This window comes from Filicampus tigris, chromosome 8 (genome assembly GCF_054856515.1).
Source record: "Filicampus tigris isolate MCC_2025a chromosome 8, RoL_Ftig_1.0, whole genome shotgun sequence".
In the NCBI taxonomy this organism is placed as follows: Eukaryota; Metazoa; Chordata; class Actinopteri; order Syngnathiformes; family Syngnathidae; genus Filicampus; species Filicampus tigris.
This window is the reverse complement of record NC_141224.1, coordinates 6,628,625-6,651,156: the sequence shown is the minus strand read 5'-3', so window position 1 is coordinate 6,651,156 and position 22,532 is coordinate 6,628,625. Positions and strand designations below refer to the sequence as shown.

At 42.6% G+C, this 22,532-nt stretch overlaps 2 protein-coding genes across 5 annotated transcripts; one reads left to right on the top strand and one right to left on the bottom strand.

Moving 5' to 3' along the window:
- Positions 1-31: 31 nt before the first annotated feature.
- On the bottom strand, positions 32-12,816 carry usp5 (ubiquitin specific peptidase 5 (isopeptidase T)). 4 transcript variants are annotated; one of them, XM_086039092.1, is made up of 21 exons: positions 12,728-12,816; positions 11,703-11,753; positions 9,606-9,734; positions 9,460-9,526; positions 8,385-8,512; positions 7,935-8,080; positions 7,047-7,231; positions 6,883-6,977; positions 6,613-6,806; positions 6,286-6,357; positions 6,104-6,191; positions 5,876-6,001; positions 5,622-5,775; positions 5,159-5,321; positions 4,996-5,084; positions 4,386-4,571; positions 3,602-3,745; positions 3,359-3,498; positions 2,009-2,159; positions 1,834-1,918; positions 32-659 (listed from the first exon to the last, which is right to left on the bottom strand). In XM_086039092.1, exons 2-21 carry the CDS (start codon positions 11,706-11,708, stop codon positions 566-568), a joined length of 2,442 nt encoding a protein of 813 aa, XP_085895218.1. In that variant the 5' UTR covers positions 11,709-11,753; positions 12,728-12,816; the 3' UTR covers positions 32-565. The 4 variants fall into 4 exon arrangements, with proteins under 4 accessions (XP_085895218.1, XP_085895220.1, XP_085895219.1 ...); XM_086039094.1 differs by lacking the exon at positions 12,728-12,816 and adding an exon at positions 11,954-12,018; XM_086039093.1 differs by lacking the exons at positions 11,703-11,753; positions 12,728-12,816 and adding an exon at positions 10,217-10,492.
- p3h3 (prolyl 3-hydroxylase 3) lies at positions 11,210-21,713 on the top strand. The gene is made up of 16 exons (XM_086039096.1): positions 11,210-11,538; positions 12,155-12,339; positions 12,665-12,823; positions 13,791-13,983; positions 14,053-14,184; positions 14,690-14,832; positions 15,662-15,751; positions 15,832-15,884; positions 15,969-16,048; positions 16,132-16,259; positions 17,102-17,197; positions 17,262-17,412; positions 17,563-17,680; positions 18,166-18,241; positions 19,365-19,505; positions 20,406-21,713. The coding sequence occupies exons 1-16, from the start codon at positions 11,265-11,267 to the stop codon at positions 20,577-20,579; spliced, it is 2,193 nt and encodes a 730-aa protein (XP_085895222.1). The 5' UTR covers positions 11,210-11,264; the 3' UTR covers positions 20,580-21,713.
- Positions 21,714-22,532: the final 819 nt, after the last annotated feature.

The window sequence follows — 22,532 nt, the reverse complement described above, 5'->3', positions numbered from 1 at the left end:
GGGAAAAAAAACAACAAAAAGAGGCTGAAAGTTGATTTGGTGATTTTATTTTCTTTCGTAGCACACAGTGGAGCCGACGTTCTAACCATCGCTTGTTTTCTCTCTCTCTCTCGCTCTGAATGAATGAATGAATGAGGTGGAGGCAGACTTGGCTAAAGTGATGTCAAATACGAGGAAGGAGAGAGAGGTCAGGTCTGGAAGGACATGTACGGTACTTTTCAAGGGGGAAGACATGTAAACCAATAATGGATACAATTTTAGAGGCTGACGGAGGCCTTGGATGTTTAGTGAGGGTTCGCTTTATGGAGGATTTACTTAGAAAACTTGGATTGAAAAAAAAAAAACAAAAATTAAAAAAGAAAAAAAAAAACAGCCAAGTAGTGAGCAATCAGAGTGTATTTACAGTTATGAAGTGTGCCAGGATCAGACATTTCAGGGAAGTATGTGCGCCATTAAAAGCTGTGTATGTGTGTGTGTGTGTGTGTGTGTGTGTGCACATCCACACACACACACACACACACGTCACTTTCACCCCCAAAAAAGTGTTGCAACAGCCCCCTTCGCCTCATTCGGCCACCCGCCGGTAGAAGTAGAGGTACCCCAGGTCCTTGGGGGGCTTCTCGGAGGCGCACACCTTCTGGTCATTGAAGATGACCCACCTGTCACACAGACACACACACACGCGAATGTTGATGAAATAATATTGATATAAAGTCCGTTTTGTAAGAAACAAAAATTAGGGTAAATGGGTGGTTTTGTTGTCTGTTAATAAAATAATTAGTATAACATTACAATACTAATAATTATGAAATGTGCTAAAAAAATGGGAGGCTCTCTGGATAAAATAGACAAAATACACACAAATATTTATCAAATAAATTGAAATTATAATAAAAGAAATCTGTGGACTTTTAAAGATGACCCTCATATGAAACAATGGTAAAATGTTTTTTTTGTTTTTTTATGAAATAAACATTGGTAAAATGGTACATTCTTTTCTTACATATAAAATTAATCAAACAAAAATAAACTCAAGTTAAGTTCAATTTGTGGTCTTTTATAGATTAACCCTCCTGTAAAACACACAAATATGGAAAATAAGAGGTTCTGTCAATGAAATTTTTAAAGCGGTTTTAAAACTACCTAATTCATTTTTTTTTTTTACCTAACATTTTTTTTTTTCAATTTCTGGTGATTCAAGATGACCAAGCACATCTTGGGAGTTTATTTCAATGAAATAAAAATAATAAACAAATCCAATAAAAATCTAATACATTTAAAAGAAAATGACCTTTATGGTATAATTCAACCAAGATTTTTGGGGTCTTTTCAGTGACCTTATTTACATCCTTTGGCGTTCATATATGGAGACACAGCGCCCTCTGCAGGTCCTAAAAAAAAACACGCCGTTTAAACCGAATTTAGGAAACGGTATGGAAAGCCGTTTGAGCATTTATCCTTTATCCTAGCGATCCATCCTAAGGTCCATGTACTAGTACGCTCCTTGTCCTCTATAGCAAGACAATTCAGCACACTAGCAGAACAACAAGGGTGCACTAGCAGAAAAAACAGTTACTGGCCTGTGCACAAAAAACACAGACCCAATGGAGAGGCTGCAGAAAAAAAAAAAGAAAAATCTGTGAATACGCAAAATGCGATCAACACGATGGTTCACCGTACATAACACTGAAAGCTGTTTCTAACATTTGCTTCCTCCCATGCAGCTCAAGAAGGTCGTGGTTTTCATTTTCCTGTGGCTGCTGGGTGTTAGAATGTGCACCATGAAGAAAAAAAGGTCCCGACAAGTGAGTGTGACATTTCGAGAACACTTACTGCTGATCCTTCTTGATGTGACAGACGTAGTGGCCGCACATTGTGCTCGTGCCCATGTGGCTGATGAAGGCAAACAGTTCATATTCTGGACAGACCACAAGAGAACATGATCAGTTGCGAACACGTACTCTTGTGTCCCTAGGCTAGTGCTAGCTCATCCCAACCCCCCACTCACTGCCTGGTCCGTCTCTGACGCAAGGCCCGGGCGGAGGCTCCCGAGCGGCTTCGCTCTCGGCGGCCGAGCGACCTCCTTCAGAAACCTCCATCGACTCAAGGTCGTCCAGGTGCGAGAAGATCCAGTCCACGGCCCGCTCCAGAGTATTGCTCTGGCAGACAAGTGATATTCGATAAATTATTACTTTCATATGTTTCTGATTAACTGACTACAAATACGTGTTTATCAATAAAGTGTGGACACAAGTTACTGGGAAAAAAAAAAACATTAATTTGAATTCAGGTTTAGTTTTGAAGATGCTAGTGGCAACAGTTTAACCAACCACTGTACAAAAACTTTTGATTTATTTGCCAAAATGAAGATGGGAATTTCTAAAGATTAAATACAGGTCAATCTCAATAGATTAGAATGTAGGAAAATTGAAAAAAAAAAATAAAAGTCATATTTTATGATTTATTACATCCAGTTTATCTCAGTCACACGCCAAAAAAACACAGCCACGCATTAAGTACACGAGCACCCAATACAAATCAAACCAACCTTTAAAAAGGTAATACAGCTCTGGTTTGATTGACCTGAGTGGGGGACGCATTATTTACCTTATTCATTTGTTAATAATCATTTTTACTATTTCACATTTTTTGCGGTATTTTGACAGTCATGGACAACTGAACAGAATCATACGGAGACACGTTTACAATACGGTAAATCCGTTTGTCTTGGGTGATATGTTCCACGCCCACTCGCAAAAGGTGAAAATCCATGATTAGGAGCGACTATATATATATATATTTTTTAAATATAGTTTTAATCCTCTGACACGCTTTGAAGATATTTGAACGTATTAAAACACACTTAAAGGCATTGCGAATATATTTGCGCACAGACTAATATTAAAAGAATAAAACTCGAAAACATTTTTGAAAAAAAATGCACGTGTTTGCCTTCAACGCATTCACTGCCATTGACGAATTTACTTGTCTTTTCACAGTCCGGCCATTTAATCCCAAGAATTTATATTTTTGTTCAGATTTTTTCAAACGCTAGGGTACTAGAGGGTCTGAAAATGTCTGGCAGTGAACGAGTTAAGAGGTGGGACCTAGTGGGGGTGGCATTTGACATTAGCGGGTCGGTGCGTGAGGGTCTGGGTGAGAGCTGCGGCAGACAGCAGACTTTACTCACTGTCTTTTACGGTTTTCTTAGCTTTCAATAAACAGGTGTTTAATGTGAGGGCATTACCATAAGCAAACTGTAAAACCAACACTGTGCATTTTATTGCTTGCTTCATGAAGCCCGGCGGTATTGAATTAAGTTTCATATTGTGTGCAAATGTACTGCTGTGTTTCCAACCGTTGCTCGAAGTGCTTTGGTTGCTTGTTCTCGGCTGAAGCCCATGGAGACGATGGTTGCCAGGTGCTCCTCGGAGACGCTCTCCATCGTCGGCGTGGTGCCGCCGCTGCAGCCCGGCAGGACTAAGGGGGCGGAGAAGTCTGCGGCCAATCACAAAAGGACAGGAGAGCGTGGCTTGATGAGAGAAGCGCACAAACGGGACTGAGCTCCGCCGGCTTGTCAATCCCCCGCCGCTCAGCATACCCGGATCGTCCATGTGGCCCATCACCCAGTTCATGGCGGAGTCGATGCCGGTGTTCCCCGTGTAGTACACGGCTTTCCTGCACGCCTCCAGGGGGAATCCCATGTCGCACAGCTGCAACACGGTGGAGTCGTCGAGGACCGGAGCTGAGGATTGTTAAAAGGCTGAATTACTTTAACGACTTCATTGTTCAGAGAGCGCAACTAGTCAAACCATGAATCAAATCAAAGTGTCACAACACATTTCCTCATATGGTGACTGGGGATGATTACTTATTCAACTTCAGAAGGGGCATTTTGGGGGATAGTATTAAACAATGTTACCATTATATTACACGGGCAAAAGTTTAGTGGGACTCCCCGACGCAGGGCCGTTTAAAATTAGAGGCAATACTCCCCCCCCCCCCCCCCCGGAAAAAAGGCAAATGACGGCCGGTGGAATGGTACCCATGCTGCAGACGGATGACAAATAACGGACGCTAAATTTTATGCAAAATGCCCAGCTCTGGGCGCCACAATATAATAAAAATATGTAAATGAAGATAATCTCTATAGGACATGGAATGAACAACATTTCAACTATTATGGCCACTATTTGAGGAAATATGATACAAAATAAAAACTGGTCCAAACCAGAACCCCTGACGAAAATGGACCCGCCCTGGTGTAAAAGTGAAGAACTAAGGCAACATGAGGACGTCAAAGGCAGAAAAGCAAGAAAAGGAGGAACAAACGAGTGGGCGTGTATGAGAGGGAGGAAAGGAGCAGAAATGACAGACAGACTGACACAGCAGCGGGGAGTAGAGAGAGTCGTCCTCGTCGTTGCCGTGGGAACCCAGGATACCTTTAACCTCCACATCGGGGGTCATGAGTGGGGGCGGGGCCACCTCTGGTAAGAGCTCCTCTCCCGGCTGCTGCCCCGACGCGCGGAGCGCGCTCAGGTCCAGCGTGTCGGGGACGTCGATGCTCACGTCTGCACAGAGAACATCAACGTCAAATTTCTTCCGAGGCAATGTCATGCTGAAAACTACAATACGGTCAACTCGAGATCATCGCGGAGGATACCTTCCTGAAAATCCAGGAAATAGAGAGAGCATGTAATTCTGAATAAAATGGTGCTTTAAACTTGGCCGGACCATTCTGAAAAATAATCGAACTGCAATTTTTTCCCCCCCTTCAATATTGCGATTAAATGTAATTAATACTGTGAAATAAAGCAGAGGGTTTTTATCCCCCCCCCAAAAAACTTTTTTAGCCAAGGCAACGTCTGTTTGAATTTGACAGATTGCCCTACTTTAAGCACATTCAAACTTGTTAAAACATACTTTTGAGACATATTTAATATCCACCCATTCAGGAGTAGGAATCCTTCCAAAATAAGTCACTGCTTTACTCACCCAGTTTTTTGGGGACCCAGTCAAGGCCAAACGTGAATTTCTTAATCTGAATAACCAGGTGGTCGGGGAATGAGGCAAAGCGGGTTGTTCTGACGAAACAAACAGGTCAGATCAATGAAGGCAAACTGAATTTTGACTCCTAATCATGTCAATGTGCGCATACTTGGTGGCAGTGGTCTTGGTCTGCACGGCGGAGCTCCAGAAGTCCGTGAGGAGTTCAGGTTCGCTGAGGGCCGCCATGCAGACCGCGAAGGGTATTTGCGCGCGCACGGGCAGGACCGTCGAGTCGCCGTTCTCACGCTGGCGCTCCGCCTCCTGCAGCTCATCTGTTGGGCGGATGTTATTAAATAATTTTTACTCTGAAATATCACCACACAACATATTTAAAAAAAAAATACTTCTATTACATATAAATGTTTCCTCTCAGGGGGCGGGGGGGTGAAATATCTAATTTGTGACAACATAACCGCACCTTGACCAGCAAAATGTTATGAGACAATAAAAATACAACCACTACAAGAAAGTACCATGAAACGTGTTTGCACATAAATGCACACATACAAACACGAACGATGCTAAAAACAAACAAACCGGTGAAGAGATCCTATTCGCATCAGCCCGCTCACCTGTGTTGATGGCCTGGTCCATGGGCACGGGCAGCTGGATGATGTAATCCACCCGCTGCGTGTACTTGGCCTTTTGGGACTGCTGACACACAATCCTCTCCTCCACCAGGAACCTGAAGGCTTCAGACGGGTTGGGCCCCAAGCGGCAGTTTCTCTGCAGTTGAAAGAAAGTCACAAGATGAAGTTTTCATTTTTTTTTTTGGTGGTGTAACAGATGACTCAGATGGAGATGTGGCGGTGGTGTTCAAATTTACCTCCACCATGTTTATGAAGTGCAATAAAAACTCCTGAGCGTCCTGCTGTCGATTGGTGGAGAACTCCGGGTGGCCCCGCCCCACAAGTGCTTTGAACATTCTTGGCGCTATGCCGATTTGGTAATCCTGGAAGTAAATCACGGAAATTGCTTGACCAAATCGTTGTCAGGCAAAGACCAAAACTTGCATTTTAAATATTGATTGATTGATTGATTGATTGATTTTAACCTTGTGCTCAGCTGCACCATTTTCATCCCCAGGGTCCGGTGCTGGTTTGGAATAGTCTCCCGACGACAGGCCGTAGCCCAGTTTGGCTCTACGAGAGACGACCAAATGTGACCTCGCCAAACAGACAGCGAAAATGACAAGCTGAATTTGACATCTCGCTGCCACTATGAAGAGACACTCACACTTGGGTTTTGAAGTCTTGAGTGGGGTCACTCGGGGCCTCGTCCATTATCTTGTCCATGTTGGACACATACCTGGAACGCAATCAGTTTGTAAAGTTTCGTGATTGCCACTGTGGATTATGCGCACTCGGCTGTTTTGAATGTGCCGTTTTGCACATTCAATCAGAAAACACAACAAGTAAAATGTGGGGATTTCTTTTTATTGGATTTCCAATAAAAATCTTTGCTGCAGCGGCGGCAGCTCTAAATCATTTATTCAGATTCACTTTCACGATGCGGGGAAGCCAATAAAACAGACGGAGGAGGCGGAGCAGGACGGATACTGACTTGCTCTGGAAGTCTGGAACGGTGAAGAGCACTTGCATGACGGAGTTGAGGTAGCAGCTGTTGCCCAGGTTCTTCATGCCGGTCAGGCCCGGACCGAACAGCGGACGCAGGGTGGTCCCGGACTCTTGGATCACCTCCCACTCCCCGACGCGCTGGTTCACGGCGATCTCCAGCTCTGTCATGGTCCGCTCGGTCTGAGAGGGGAAACGCACGGGAGAGAGCTCGAATTGAGCGACGATGCTGATCATATTGCAAGCTCAGTGCGCTTACCTTCTCCATGGTCATCATGTCGATGCCAAAGTGAGAAAGATGCTCGGGTAACTTGGAGTCCAGCACCATGTCATCCTCGTCGTAAGAATAAACATCTGGATATGGAAATTCATTTGATAAAGCCGCATTTTCCGACTGAATTCTTTCGATCGGCGTCATCTTACCTGCACCGTCCGGGGTGATGGTTCCCAGTTTGACCGCCAGCGGGTATCCCGTCTCCTGGAAGTAGAGCAGGGCGTGGTTGTTGCCGCCCGAGCCGTCGAAGTACCTGCGACCGCAGAGCACTTTGCCGTCCGTCAGGTTCATCCAGAGATTTTCCTGGAGGCCGCACACTTCGCACCGCCAGCCACTATCACACGGAGGGGCGTACGTGATGACAGTGGACTATACTTATAGCGGAAGTCAGCCCAAACTTATTTTTATTTCAAGAATATGTTCCCAGCAGGCCCACTGGTTGAAACACGGCATTGATTCATTTTGTGTTTGGGGAATATAAGTTAAGCAGCAAAATGCACTCGTTTTTAGCCGTCGCTGGGGGCGGCCATTTTGTCACTTCTGTTGACTGAAAATGACATCACAACTGCTCACAACGACCAATCACGGCTGACCTGTTTTCTGAATCTGAGCCGTGATTGGTCGTAGTGAGCAGTGATGTCATTTTCAGTCGACAGAAGACAAAATGGCCGCCCCCAGAGATGGCTAAAAACGAGTGCATTTTTCTACTTAACTTATATTCCACAAACACAAAATGAATCAGAATGCTGTGTTTCAACCAGTGGGCCTGCTGGCAACATGTTCTTGAAAAAAAATATGTTTGGGTTGACTTCCACTTTAAGGACATCTTAAAAGTCTCATGAGCGCTCCCCCCTCACCATGCTGCAAATAGCTCAAATGTCAAACAATTTGGATATCAATACAGCCTGGGGCTACATATGGCAACTTCTTGAATGCGGCCCACTTGGAATTTACATTATCATGCATCCTGTGAGATTTGTTGTATTTATTTGGCTTTTTTTTTTTTTTTGGGAGTTAATTAAAATTCCAAGGCTCACCTGGGCGGGATCTTGACGCCGTTGTCGAGCTGCTTGAGGTCGGCGGCAAATCGCGACTCCTGTCTCACCTCGCCGTCCCACTGTTGTACTTGCAAGGCGTGAGACACTGAGTCTGCGGCTATGATGCCTGCCATTGACAGGGATACCTTTGTGGAGCATGGGGGGAGGACAGATTTGTTAACTGAAGATAGATGGTTAATATACAGCGGTACCTTAACAATTTGAATTCATTCCGTAACCAAGCTTGTAACTCAGTTTACTAGTGCATTACATCTTCCAAATCAAGCAAGCAACACAGAAGCGATGGCTTGTAACTTGGAAAGCGTTTATGTCAAGGTACCAAAAGCAAAAAAATCGAACTCACTACAACTGACGACGGGGCGTGTCCATGTAGAAAACCCAACACACACACACATAAAAACACATGAATAGCACCTCAGAATAACTCACCCGCTCTTTAACAACGTCGGGCATGGCTCCAAGGTCTTCCGATGTGACTTCCTGTCTTTCCGGAAAGATGACAACCTTGTAATCCTCCTCGTAGTGCTCCTGATCCACATCAAAACCGCCTTCGATCCCTGGGGCAGACCACAAAAAATGACAAATGATGAGCTACAGATATGCAGTACACAAAGCATATTTACATTTGTATTTACAATAGCACCTTGAAGGTAATGTTTGAAATTCAACCAAAATTTACGGGGGCAATATGCCTTAAATGTGGTAAAAACGTTGTCATAAAGTATCATGTCAACAACGCACGCGAGCTGCCAGTGCACCTCACAAGGAATAACTAACTGCGTGCTTTGCTTTGCTTTTTCCGTTGCCTTTTTGTGACATGTTTCCCGACAGTAAGAATAAAAATGCCTTACACATTGATGTCCATTACTTTTGTCCAGCATTAGCAAATATTTCAGTGTCTGGTAGTTGGACTTGATTGGCAGTAGTCATGTGGATACCAACACAGAAATGAGGTGTTTAATGCCATTCACGTTTCCTGATTGCAGTTTATCATTTTGTGCACCATCCTCAGTTTCAGCTTTAAGTTTACCTGTCACATACTCAATTGTACAGCTATAACCAGTGATGAAATGCCAATTCATTGGAACAGCTCCAGCTCACCCATGACCCTATTGTTGACTTTCACAGAAAATAGATGGTGAATTTATGAAAATGAATTTAAGAGGTGGCACGTATTATTTTAGAGGGTTAGCAAGTCTGCCTCACAAGGAGAGGTTGTGAGTTCTAATCTGTGTTGTTGCATTCATCCCACATTCCAAAAACATGCATGTTATGTTATTGAAGACCCTAAATTGTCCATAGGTGTGAATGAGTAGTTGTTTGTGCCTAATGACTGGCTGCTGACCATCCAGGGTGGAGCTGGGATAGGCTCCAGGCCAAACACTATACGAAATGGCTGGATGGTTGAATGGACGAGACATTTTGAATTTAAAGTCAATTAAATTGGAGTGTCAACCTTCAAAAGTACCACTGTTCTTTATATCAATATGCTTCCATGTTTCACCTATAGCCAATCTGGTGGGCTTCTTCTTGGGCGGGTGTCCCGATCCAGAGTTATTATCGTCTTCCTTCTGAGAGACAAAACAAATTGCTGACGATTGCGTCAATCATACAGAAAAAGGCATGTAAGGACACGAAATGTGTGTCTACCTTGGCCTTGCGAGTCCTTGTGATGTGCAAGTAAGCCCTCTGACCAGCCCGAGCGTGATGCCTCTCCACATACTGACTTCCAAATCCCAGGAAGCTGTTCATGCACACGTACAAGCCTCCTTCGCTTTCCTGGGGAATCAAATCCAGACATTTTACAGACACTAGGTGCTACATGTCCTCTCCTCCTCCATCACCAACAGACGTTGAGAAGAAGTTGGCAGCGATGTTGCAAACTTGCCATGTCACACCGCTAACTAGCAAGAAAATTGCGAATATGTCATGTTATTGTTTCCAAGTGGAAAATATTTACAACAAAAAGGCGGCAAAGTTTTAGCCCCTGAGATAGTTTGACGAAATTCCGGGTAAGAATCGAGCTGCAAGCTAACATGCTAAGGCAGCTAAGTTTCCCCATTACGCTCATGGCGCTCCATTAGCTTAGCTTAACGTTCTCTGGCTAGTTGATGGGGCATTTAAGGTAAATGGAGCACGACATCTTTTAACGTTCCGTTATAATAAAACAAGATAGCGACAACAGGCAGCGTCGAACGGGCTGGCAGTGCCCCCCTTGCTTGGAAAACAAATAGAAAGAGAAAGAGAGCGCTGTTGCTCACCGGGGAGGAAAATGACAAGGCGCATTCATCTTTGTGGACGCGGTCCCCGGGCTTCGGCACCCGAATTGTGGACAAAACCGACATCAAAACCTCACTGACGTCCGCCATGACAAGTTAGCTGATGCCGACGTTCGGTAAGTAAGCGTGAGTCCACCGGGCACCGTAATTCCACCGGCTCTGAGTGAGTGTGCGTCGCTAAAGCCCGTCAAACGCAGTGTATGTTTGGCTTGAATGAACCATGAGACGCTGCTACCTTGTGTTGTGGGAAGGCCGTGAACACAGCTGCCTCGCAGATTCTACCGTAACTACTACAATAAACTATCTTTCCTTGAATGAATATGCGTTGTTTGTAAGATTAAACGCCCATGTTTTTCCATACGTATGTGTATTTTTGTATTATAATACTCCGAATGTTAGTGCTTACTCTTATACTGTATAACTGAGTGAGTTTGAAACATCCGTTGATTGCATTTGGAATACTTACGGTAAACACTGTTGCGCACAAACACAGCCATCACCATAACTATTGCAATACCGGCCACTACCTTAAAATGAGATGGGTTGTTTGCAAGGTTCATCAGACTCCTAAGCACATTTTGTTATTCGTAAGTCGCTATCAACTTGAAAATACCCTACAAGTTAGCAGTTACAAGCATACGGTGTAAATGAGAGAGTTGAAAACAAGAGTTTATTTGATTTTGTGATACTTACGGTAATAACGCGAAAACAAACTGTTGCCGTAAATATTACAATAAATGTCTCCACCGGGAATGGAAAGGCGAATTTTAAGGTCTTTATTTCACTTAAACTTATATTAAATCGTTTAATTTAAACTGCTAAATCTTTTGTAAGTCACAATACTCATTGGTGGTTAATACACTGCCTAACTAAGAGTGATTAAAACAAGCGTTGACTTGGTTTTCTGATAGTTACGGTAATAGCTGTTGCGCCTGTATACAGCGCTACCAAACGGCCACTGGAGGTACTGCAAGTTCCACCTCCTTCCCCAACTTTCTCACCGACGTGGTCTCTCCTCTTCTGCGAGACCATGGCGCTCCCCCCCGACCTCTTCGCTGTATACGTGGCGTCGCAAGTCCTTTTTTTATGCGCGGGATCGGCCAATTCGGACGGCGTTTCGTCGCTGCTGCAGCCCTATGACTTTTTGTACTACAAAGGGGTACGTTCGTATTTCAACGGGCAGTGGGCGAAGGCTGCGGAACTGATCGAGAGGTCCCTTGTGACCAAGGAGTCTCTGTTTAAGGTCCGAAGAAACTGTTATGAGGAATGTGAAGCAACGGGAAAAGATGCACTCCAAAAACTAGGTACATTATACACACTTCTGAGTTCTAGTCTTTCTACCTTTGTGTGGCACAACCATTACTATGACAGCTTTACGTCAGCGTTTGCCAACCGCTCTTGAACATTTACATCAGAAAAATATCACGGCATGCCAACAATGTCACAAAAACTGGAGTCAATAATGTACCTTCATCGTCCATCTCACGGAAGAGCACCTTCTTCCTGTCACGACACATTGCTGGCATAGCAAGAGAAACAGATAAAAGTACTTGAATCTCAGGTGTCAAATGAGGCCAGATCTAACCCTCTAGGTCAAATTTTCCTCAACTTCAAAAATAGTTATGTCATAATAGACTGGTGCATTGAGATACGAGAAACCCGACGTACAAGTTTTTGTGCAAAGTAACACATGTAGACAGATGATATAACAATACTCACAGGCATATATTCTTCATCCTCTGCGAAGAACGACTGATAATACTTCATCATACTGAGGTGCTTTGACTGTCTCCATATATGTCCGCATGTGTTTACTATACTGCCCTCAGGTGGCCAAGGCGTGCGCATCAAAAGGAACGGCACAAAGTCCAACGAATCGTAACCTCTATTTCATGAAGCACGTCTTCCCTGTATTGTCAGACACCGAAGAGGGGAGCCTGTGGGACCTATGGGCCCTGGACTGGGTGCAGAAGAGGGCGGAGTGCTTGAGGTTCTGTGTGGGACGCTCGGTCAGCCATGTGGGACAGCTTCCCGTTTCCACGGACATCGAGTATGAGTTCGGAACACGTAACGTGTACAACTTCCTCCAGGTTACATATTATAAGGTTAGTGAGCAATCGCAAATAGTCGCCAGTTGCTGGATCGTTACCCCTTTTCTTCATTTCATTGTGTTTCTCTTTGCTGCGCCGCTCCCTGTACATGTGGACGTTAGCCTCTATATGCTGCCATGTCAATCTAATCGGCTCAGTAGCTTAGGAGTGACTAGTGATGCCCAGTGTAATTTAGCAATTGGACTGTTTCTTTAACCAATCAGATTTCAACATTGTTTGGAAATCAATTTGTTACGGAGGACATTTTAATGAGTTGATAAGGTAGACGTGCTCATTGTAATACTGTCTTCACACGGTCCTTTTGCTCTCTCTGTATCAGCTGGAAAAGTTGCAGAAGGCGGCGGCGGCAGCCCAGACCTACTTCGTGGCCAACCCCACCCACCTGGAGATGAGGAACAACATCGAAAAGTACCGAAGGATGGAGGGAGTCCCCGACGAAGCCTTTTACGATCGAGAGATGGAAAGCGAGAAGCACTGGGTGAGGAAGAAAAACAACAATGTGTTTTTACATCTTTAGAATTTTAATTTAGGTTACACTAAACACAAAAATTTGGGGAGATTCGGATTTTGGGTGAAATTTCAGGATGAACATCAACTACACTATTACCTTTACAGGTGAACTAAAATGTCAAAAGATGCCTGTGGTTATTTATGTGAAATGTTATATGTGGCTAAGGGGAAACATTTCCTTGGTTTCTGAACATTTTGGTTAACAAACTATTCATTGAAATTTTCGTCATATTTTTCAGACTATAAATTACTCCGGAATATACGTCACACCTGTCAAAAAAATGTATTATGAAGAAAAAGTCACACTGGACTCTAAGTCGCAAAAAGAGAGACCTAGAACAGTAGAGCTCAGACTCGTACTCAAAATCTCTGTTCCCTTACTGTGTTGATGGCAGAGAACTTGTTCCAGTTGGATTCAAATCTTCCGCTTCTAACTATGGAAACGTATTTTTCTTTTTAGTTTAAAATGACTTACTTTAACTAGAATTCCACATCGCATTGTGGCCAAACGTAGAATCCTGCTCAGTTATTGCACCTTTTGCTACTGTAAACAAAAAATCCTAATGGCAGATGCCGCATGCTAGCTAGCTATTTGCCATGACTACTTCTTCCAATTCTTCTTCTTCCAATTCCTCCACCTCCTCCCATTGTTTCTTCTTCCATTTCTTGTTCTACTTTCTTTTGGCGGTTGGCAAATACTTTTGGTCCATTACTGCCACCTCCTGGAATGGAGTGTGTGCGATAATATTCCATGATTTATTACAATTCCAATCAGAAACCAAACAAGGATTTAGTGTTTACAGCACCAAAAGGCGCAACAACCAATTGTCCCCAAAATATGGTAGTTTACCAACAAGTAGTTTGTTGAAGATCTAGATTAGTCTGTATCAACATTTATCAAAAATAATTGTGTGGTTTTGTGATGCCCCTTGTAGTTTTTGTACGATTCGGCAATCCGGCTGGAGGAGGCGTCCGAGTGGGCGCAGGCAGCGGAAGAATGGCGAGCGTGCGTTAACGCAACGCTGCGTCTGATCGAGGAGTGCAGGGTGCAGTGCGTGGTGGCCGCACAGCGCCTGCCTGAAGACCGGGGGGTGGACAGCGTCGATGGTGTCTTCGAGAAGGCCGCGGGTACATGGAAGTGTCTCTGTTTTGAAAGATGACATGGCGAAAACACTTAATTGTTTTTGTGTCATGTAGCTCTTTCTCTCTCGCTGCTGTCGTGCCAGCAGACGTGCGTGACTCAGGTGGCCACGCGCGCCGGCAGGATCTCCTCTCAGGACGACTTCCTGCCCACTCAGCTGGAACACATGCACATCGCGCAGTTTAACGGTTCGTGTTTCTGAAGCTTAACATTGGCGTTTTCGCGCACTCGCCAAAAATACCCTCAACAGCCGAGTCTGTTTTGGAACCTATCCTCTGTTATTGACTGGGGCCAAAGCACTATATAATATAAAAAGTATTGCTTTGGCGCCATCTTGGGACATTCAAGGAACTGTGGACGTGAGGGGAGGTACAGTACTTCTTTTCATCAGACATAGCTCTGTCTAATAGTAAAGTAGTGCTTTGCTGCCACCTAGTGGCAATTATAAACCTTTTTTGACGAGGGAGGAGGGTGCAGCCACTTTTAATAGCGATATCGAACATCTCAACATGATGATTAAAAAGTGAGTCTTCTTCCACAGGACATCCAGACTGCTAAAAATAAAAAACTATGGGATTTGCCTAACCGTGACTGAATAAGGAATTATGTTCCAAGGCTTTTGTCCATATCAAATATGATGACGGGATTACCGGTAGTCTTTATTGTGCATCGTGTCTTCATGCTTGCTCACAGCTGGAGACGTGAGAGGCGCGGTGCAGACGCTTCGCTCTCTCCTCCTCTTTTACCCCTCGGACAAGGACTCCATAGACAACCTGCAGCTCTACCAAGAGACACTAGGCGGAGACAAAGAGTCACAGGAGCCTCTGCCTGCTCAGGTAAGACCTCCACATGAATCCATCCAATCATTTTTTCGACACGTTTGTCTGCCTATTAGAGCTGACTTTGGGCAAGGTGAAGTCTAAAAATGTTTTGGGATGTGGGAAGAAACCATAGTGCAAAAAACCCCCCCCAAAAAATAGCCATTTTAACTGAGTTTCAAATTCAGATCTACTGACTGTGAGGCAGCCGTGCTAGCCACTTTTGTTTTGTTTGTGTAACTTCCCGCCGACGGTTTGCGCTGTTTACTCGATGGGAGGGGTTTCTTTCTTGACTATATACGCTGATGTCATAAAAAAAAAAAAACCTAATCTGTTAAAGTTTATGTAATTTAAACAAAATTTGCTGTGCGTATGATGCGTCAGAAGAGGTAAGGTCACACCTCATTAACAGCAATTTGATTTTAATATTGAAAAATGTATTATGGGTTATATGATCCAATATACAGGTGCATCTCAGTAAATTTGAATGCCATGGGAAATATAATTTCATTTTAAGTACATAGTTCAATTCAAAATGTGAAACTCAAATGATATGGGTTCACGACACACTAAAAAACAAAAATTACCATCTGAAGAAGTTAGAAAATACATAATCAAAATGATTTGTAATAAGGTAGGAGGGCAGCATGGGGGTCCGCACGTATGCCTCAGTTCGAAGGTTTGGATTCGATGCTCATTTTCCTGTAGAAAGTTTGCTTTTTCTGCTTGCGTGGAATTTTTGTGGTAACAAAAAAGGTGTCGGTCTACAACTCTGTCATGCTTGTCAACATGTTTTTGTTTTTTTTTTAAATGTCATTTTCTCATTTTTGTGTGTCCATCTATACAGGAGATTGTCCGCTATGTCAAACGCTCGTTGCAGGAGAAGGAGCTTCTCTATTTCGGCATGGAGAACCTAAATTATACTTTCATTGACCCAGTAGGTATTCATCATTAACATTCATTTGCATCAGAGAAAGTTTTTTTTTTTCTTTTTTAAATCACGTCCGTCCTGTGCAGGATCTTTGGACACCAGAGGATGTTGTCCCAGAATCCCTGAGGGAAATGTGGAAGTAAGCATTGCTCACAAGCAAAAAAAAAAAAAAAAAAAAAAAAAAAAAACTCAAATGAAATTCAATATAACTTGTGTTTCTTAGAGCTGAGAAGCAGAAGATGACTGAGCAGACTAAAGAGGAAGAGCAGGAAGAGGAGGTGGACGACAGTGGCTTCTTTGCAGGTTAAACGTGCACATTTGAACTGAAATGAATTCCATTTTTTTCCCACTCACGTCCGCCGGGTTCGCCTTTTCTGCTTCTGCAGGTGGTCCAATCCCTCAGGTGGGTGTGACCATCAGCATGGACGAGCTGCTCTTAAACGGGACCAACCGGGTGGTGCTGGACGGAGTCATGACTGAGAAGGAGTGCGACAGGATGTTGCAACTGGCAGCAGTAAGTCCGATTTACAAGTCGAAGGCTACTGTGGTTCAATTGTGGCAATTTTTTTTTTTTTTTTTTTTTGCTCTTAAGTGGTACAGTGAGAAAAAAAACCGCAACGGAATCAGATCTCTTCAGATCGGATTCACACCACTTCTTCATGTGAAAACAAATCAGAACTGTATTAGATGTCTGCCAGTGCGAGCTTGATGTCATCAAAATACACCATTTGATGACGTTTACACAACCGCTGTCAATTTAAACTATAACAGATATTTGGGCACAAACGGTATATACTGTGTAACACTATTTACAGGTATATATTCTTTATCATCCGCAAAAAACAACTACCGGTCTATATTAATAATATAGTGGCTATGTAGCAAAAATCCGCATGTAATTGATGTTCTTTAGAAATGCATTGGGAAAAAAAAAAATCATAAGCGGGAATAAATCAATAAGCATTTTCTACAAAAACAAGGATTGACTCCCTCAAAATAAATAGATATGTTTATCAAATATTTTAGAAAAATATTCTGTGCCAAAGTGCCAAACCGCGAATATGCAGGGGGTCCATTGTATATTCGAATTTTACTGCAGCTTACTTCGTCACTTTTAACAGTCACATTTCAACACGTCACAATTATTGCTGACGCTTGTGCATTTAACTACATACCTGCAATGGCAAGGGATACGTGCCACTTGAAATGTATTATGGAAAATACAAGTCAAAAGTATATTTGAAAAATACAGGCCTTAAATCTGCATCGGGCGCTGAGACCTACAATGTAAATCAAGCCTAAAAAAAAAAAAAAAAAACATCTCGCCTTATTAATCGTCCTGTCTGGTCTCCACAGGCAGTTGCGTCAGCAGGAGACGGTTACCGGGGGCGACGGTCACCGCACACGCCTCACGAGACGCTGGACGGCCTCACCTTGCTCAGAGCTGCGAAGGTGAGACCAAAAGCAAATCCCAGCAAAGTGCAGTAAGACATTTTGCGGTATTGGAACACGACAGCTGGCTCAGGACGGCCTGGTCAACCAAACGGACGCGAAGCTGCTGCACGAGCTGGGGGAGAGAGCGCGTATCCTGCTGCATTCCTACTTCAGGAGCCCCTCGGGACTCTTTGTCGCCTTCACGCACCTCGTCTGTCGGAGTGCCATTTCAGGTAAGGACCAACGAGTGTTAATCCATATCAGGTCTTAAAAGAGGACGTACAGTGCATTTTTTTTTTTTTTATGTAAAAATTTCAATTCACATATTTACTAATACAATTTAAAAAAAAATAAATAAATAAATATTTGTTTGTGCCGTCCAGGGGACCAAGAGGGGCGAATGGACTTGTCTCACCCGGTCCACGTGGACAACTGTCTCCTTGAGCCGGACACCAGGCAATGTTGGAAAGAACCGCCTGCCTTCGTTCACAGAGACCTCAGGTACACTTTTCGGGTTTTGCCTCGAAAGACAATGTTTATAACAGTTAGAGATGTAACCAACATGAATACCAGAGAGCTGGGTGGGGAAAAACAAACATTTTTCAGTGCATGAACGCTGATATCAATGATATTCGATTATTTTGTCATTTTTAAATTGCTGATTTTTTTTTAAAGGAAATAACACTGTGTGTGTAGAAATATTAGTCATTTGTCGCAAAGGATAAATATATGCCTGTAAATATTTTTACATTTTCTGTCTCCATGTTTTAGAAGTAAGGAGGACAGAATTGCATGTACTTCATTAGAGATTATAAGCATATTCAAAACTGGTGTATCGATACACTATCTTTAGAGAAAACAATACCATGCATGGCAGTATCGATATTTAGTCCTAACCCTACTTGATTGACGGACACAATAACACAGGTCGACTTGTTAAGCCACTGAAAATGAAATTGAAACGAATTTAAAATTTCCCTGCGCAGCGCCCTCCTCTACCTGAATGACAACTTTGACGGTGGTGAGTTGTTCTTCACCAACAGGGACGCCAAATCAGTCACGGTGAGTATTTTATATTATACGCTGTATACGGTGAAGCCCCATTCTTTGAGCCGGATACATTCCCAACCACGTTAGGTGAAAATCCTTAATTTAGAGGGACCATTTAAAAAAAAAACGTTTTAACCCTTTAAAGCGAAAGTCAACCCAAACATATTTTTTTCAAGACTATGTTCCCAGCAGGCCCACTAGTTGAAACACGGCATTCTGATTAATTTTGCGTCTGTGGAATATAAATTAAGCAGCAAAATGTACTAATTTTTAGCCATCTCTGGGCTCAAATTCAGAAAACAGATCAGCCGTGACTGGTCGTCGTGAGCAGTCGTGATGTCATTTTCAGTCGACAGAAGACAAAATGGCCGCCCCCGGAGATGTCTTAAAAACGAGTGCATTTTGCTGCTTAACTTATAAACATTACATTACATAACTTTTAAACATTAAAAAGTACTGAATTCCGTAAAACTTCTTCTCACTCAGTCTTTTGCTGTCAAATAATGGGAGACGTAATTTACAAAATTACAAAAGGAGGAGATGAAGATTACTCGTTCGCACACTTCTGTTCATTTCATAATCCCAGTTGAATTTTCCTATAAAACACTAACAGACACAAAAATGTATAATTAAACACTAGCCAAATCATATAATTTTGTCTAACAAGAATTAGCTAGGTAATAACATAATGCGAAATGCTAATGGAAACTAGCCAAGATGTCAACCTTTACGCACACTGTGATGGTGCCGCCTACAAAAGAGAATTAAACATTTACACACCAAAATGTTCACTTAAACCATATAATTTTGTCTAACAAAAGTCATTTAGCTTAACGCTAACATATATGGTGGAATGCCAACTCCGAGCTTGCCTGGCATATTGCGTTGAAGCACAAAATGGTGCTGGTACTGAAAACCCGCAACTCTAAATTCGGATTTTGAAATAAAATTAAATTTCGGAAATTCTAATTTTACCACCAAAAAGTTTTAACAAACACGTAAGTATTGATAACATTCACAAGTGAATATTCGAGAATATTGTTGAGTAGTACAATCACGCTACAGTGGGGGTACGCTGTATACAGTATTTCTTTCACCGGACTAGATTCTCGACATTTGTTGCCTCGCCCCGCAGGCCCGAGTCACACCGACGTGCGGCCGTCTGGTCGGCTTCTCGTCGGGACCCATCAATCCGCACGGCGTTACGGCTGTGACAAAAGGTCGCCGCTGCGCGCTGGCTCTCTGGTTCACCAAAGAGAAGCTCTACAGGGACATGGTGAGTAACGACACGTTGGCGTGACACCGAGAGCGTGATGCAAATCTGGTGGACTGTTGTCGAGTTGACCTTATTGAGCTCATCACCTGGGAAAATGTTACGTCATGTCCATCGTAACCTTGTCTTTGCTAATAAAGTGATGATATTTACTTTTTAACGTTCTCACTCGAAGGGAATAAACAGTATACGGGATCAATACATTAGACATTACACCTGTACAATCTACATAAATGAGGTTCAACAGCAGGGTCTGACATTAAGCCTTTTTTGAGTTGTGGTTGCCCTCACGTAATCGATACTGTCCCCGTATTTTCATAATGCAAAACGCCGCTAAATATCAATTGCAAAATTATTCGACGATTTACTGAGCATTTCCATACCAGCGACAAACAATATTTTTTTTTTGTTTTTATAAAGGCATCAGTCGCCAAATTTTTTACTAACCGTTTTCATGTGAAGACATTTTAGAAACTAATTAAAACAATTGATTAAAATATCACTCGCCGTTCAACGAGCGAGAGAGAATAAGTGTTACGACAGTCACGACACACTGCCTTCTATGATGAATAAAGTTCTCGCTAGCACACAGTTGTTGTTTGCGCATTATTGGATTTTAATAATCTGGCAATCTGGCAAGAATATTATATTCTCATATATATATTATATTATATTATATCATATTATATTATATTCCATCCATTCATTATCTATTATATAATATATTACACTATATTAGAACGTGAGCGCCTTAGTCCGAACAGGGACTTCAAAGCCTGTTGCTCAGGTTCAATATTGATTTTACAGATGTACCAAGTGTTGCGGCCAGTGCATGCAAATTTGCATGAATCGAAAACTGCGAGGCATGAGATTTTACGACCTGCTGTCTCTCTCCCCTTGTAGGAGCGAGAGGAGGTGGAGAACGGGTGGGACCCCGCCAGACAGGCCGCAACGAAAACGGATGACAAGGAGGGCGGCGGCGGCGGCGGAGCCCCCGCCCCTCGGAACGTTCGCAACCAAGCGCCAGCCAAGGGCAGAGCAAGAGGACGGGTGACGGCGGGCAAAGATGAACTGTGAATGTGAGCCTCTCGATTAAGCCTTTTGCACTGAGCTGGTTCCAGTGCTGGTTGGATATTTGTGTCAGGTTAAATTCAGATTTCACTGGAAAAAAAATTTTAACCATCAAATTTACAACACTGAACAAATTCAGATACACTTCTGTAATATATTTGTGCCATTTGAGTTTGAAGTTGTAACACCATTTTTTTTTTGTTAACTGTGAATTTCAGACTTTGAATATTTGACACTGAATATTTGAGGGTTTTTTGGGGGGATGGTTTAAAAAAAGCTTTTAAAAATTTGGAGGTAAAAATTGTGTCAGAAATTCAAATTCAAACTCAGTATTAGAAATTTGATAAGAATACAGTAATTTATACATTTAGTGGTGAAAACTTCACAGATATTAATTTCACAGATATTAACTGGTATTTTTATGCTATCTGATTTTAATTTCAATTTTAGACATTTAATTTGAGTTGTTGATTTTTTTTTACATTGAATGTTTAAAGTAAATCTGATTTACTTTGATGTAAACAAACATTATATTAGAAGTTTGAGGACAAATTTTGCGGTAAATTCAAACGCAGCTGGCACGGATATACATCCTTAGCTTTTTGTAAAAAAAAAATTTTAAATAAAAAATCATTTCAACATTGGCAACCCCCTGTCACTGATGTAATAAAAGCCTTGCCCCACAGCAAAGGCTCGATGGCACCAGTTTGAGTGTTTTTCTGGCAAAAAAAATAATTAATTAATCAAAATAAATAAATAAAAGGAACCATTGCTAATGTTGACTCCATCTCCAAATCCGCACTGGCACCAGATCAGTGTGAAAGGTGTAAAAGTGGCAAAGTTCTGTATCGAGACATTTGTTCCACCAAAGAATTTCTCTCTGCCAAAGAAACCTATTCAAGTGATACCAATGAACAAATTTCTGACGTGTTCCTAATATTACGGCCACTCCATTATCTCCATGCTGTATTTAAGAAAGAATGTTATTAATTTTCAGTGACATTTGACACAGTTTGAGAGTATTTATTAGGGTCAGCGTTCAGTATGACCTTGATTGAAAAGTGTGCGTGTGTATATAATGTAACGATACTTATTAAGAGGAAAGTACCTGTAAGTAAACTTTTTTTCTGGTCCCCCCCACCTTGTGTGAGTGCCTTTCTTTCAGTTTCTCCTCACAATCACAGTCTTCTGCAACATACATAAGGGATTTATGAGTCAATAAATTGTCAACATTTCAAACTGGGCCTCTTCCCACAAGCTGTTCAAATAAAGAATTGAGGCGAAAGGGACACACCTAGGTAGCAAAACGACTATTCCAAACGAACGTGTGCCTCTGTATCAGTTAACTTTCCCCATTAAGTGTCTCCGTTATGTGTGTACCCGCACACAGCAAAAGGGTCGAGCAAGCTCTTTAGCTTGCTAGCTTGTGGGACAGAAAACGTAATAAACAGTCATGTTCCTTTTCCCTTAAGTATCTCTGTTGTGTGAATCTACACGTGGCACATGTAACAACGCTGTGGTGTATTGGAGGGACCCAATCCCAGTCGGCTGGACCGCGAGCCCACTAGCGGCTAATCATAATAGCTATTAGCTAACTGCACCCGACAGATACGTTTTTGGGGGTTTACGTTGTAGGCATAGCTAGATGGCTAACTGCACACTGTAGAGGTAGAAATGGGCTAAAGTTTGAATTCTAAGTAACTCACAATTGCGATGAATAGCCACAAGGAAATAAGGGCGCTCAGTACTTAGTCAGGGAAGGCCGATTCATATCATCGGGCCTGTTTTAGCCATGTCGAAAAATGTAGAAAGGGAGTTTAAGGCAATAGCTCAGCATTTCAGTACCTAATTGTTCTCATTTTTGGCGCATGTTATCAGCACTTACCTTCAAACATATTTAATGCATTTAGAAAAAAAATATCAAGAAAAGGATTTAACAGGGTCTTTAACTCATTCACT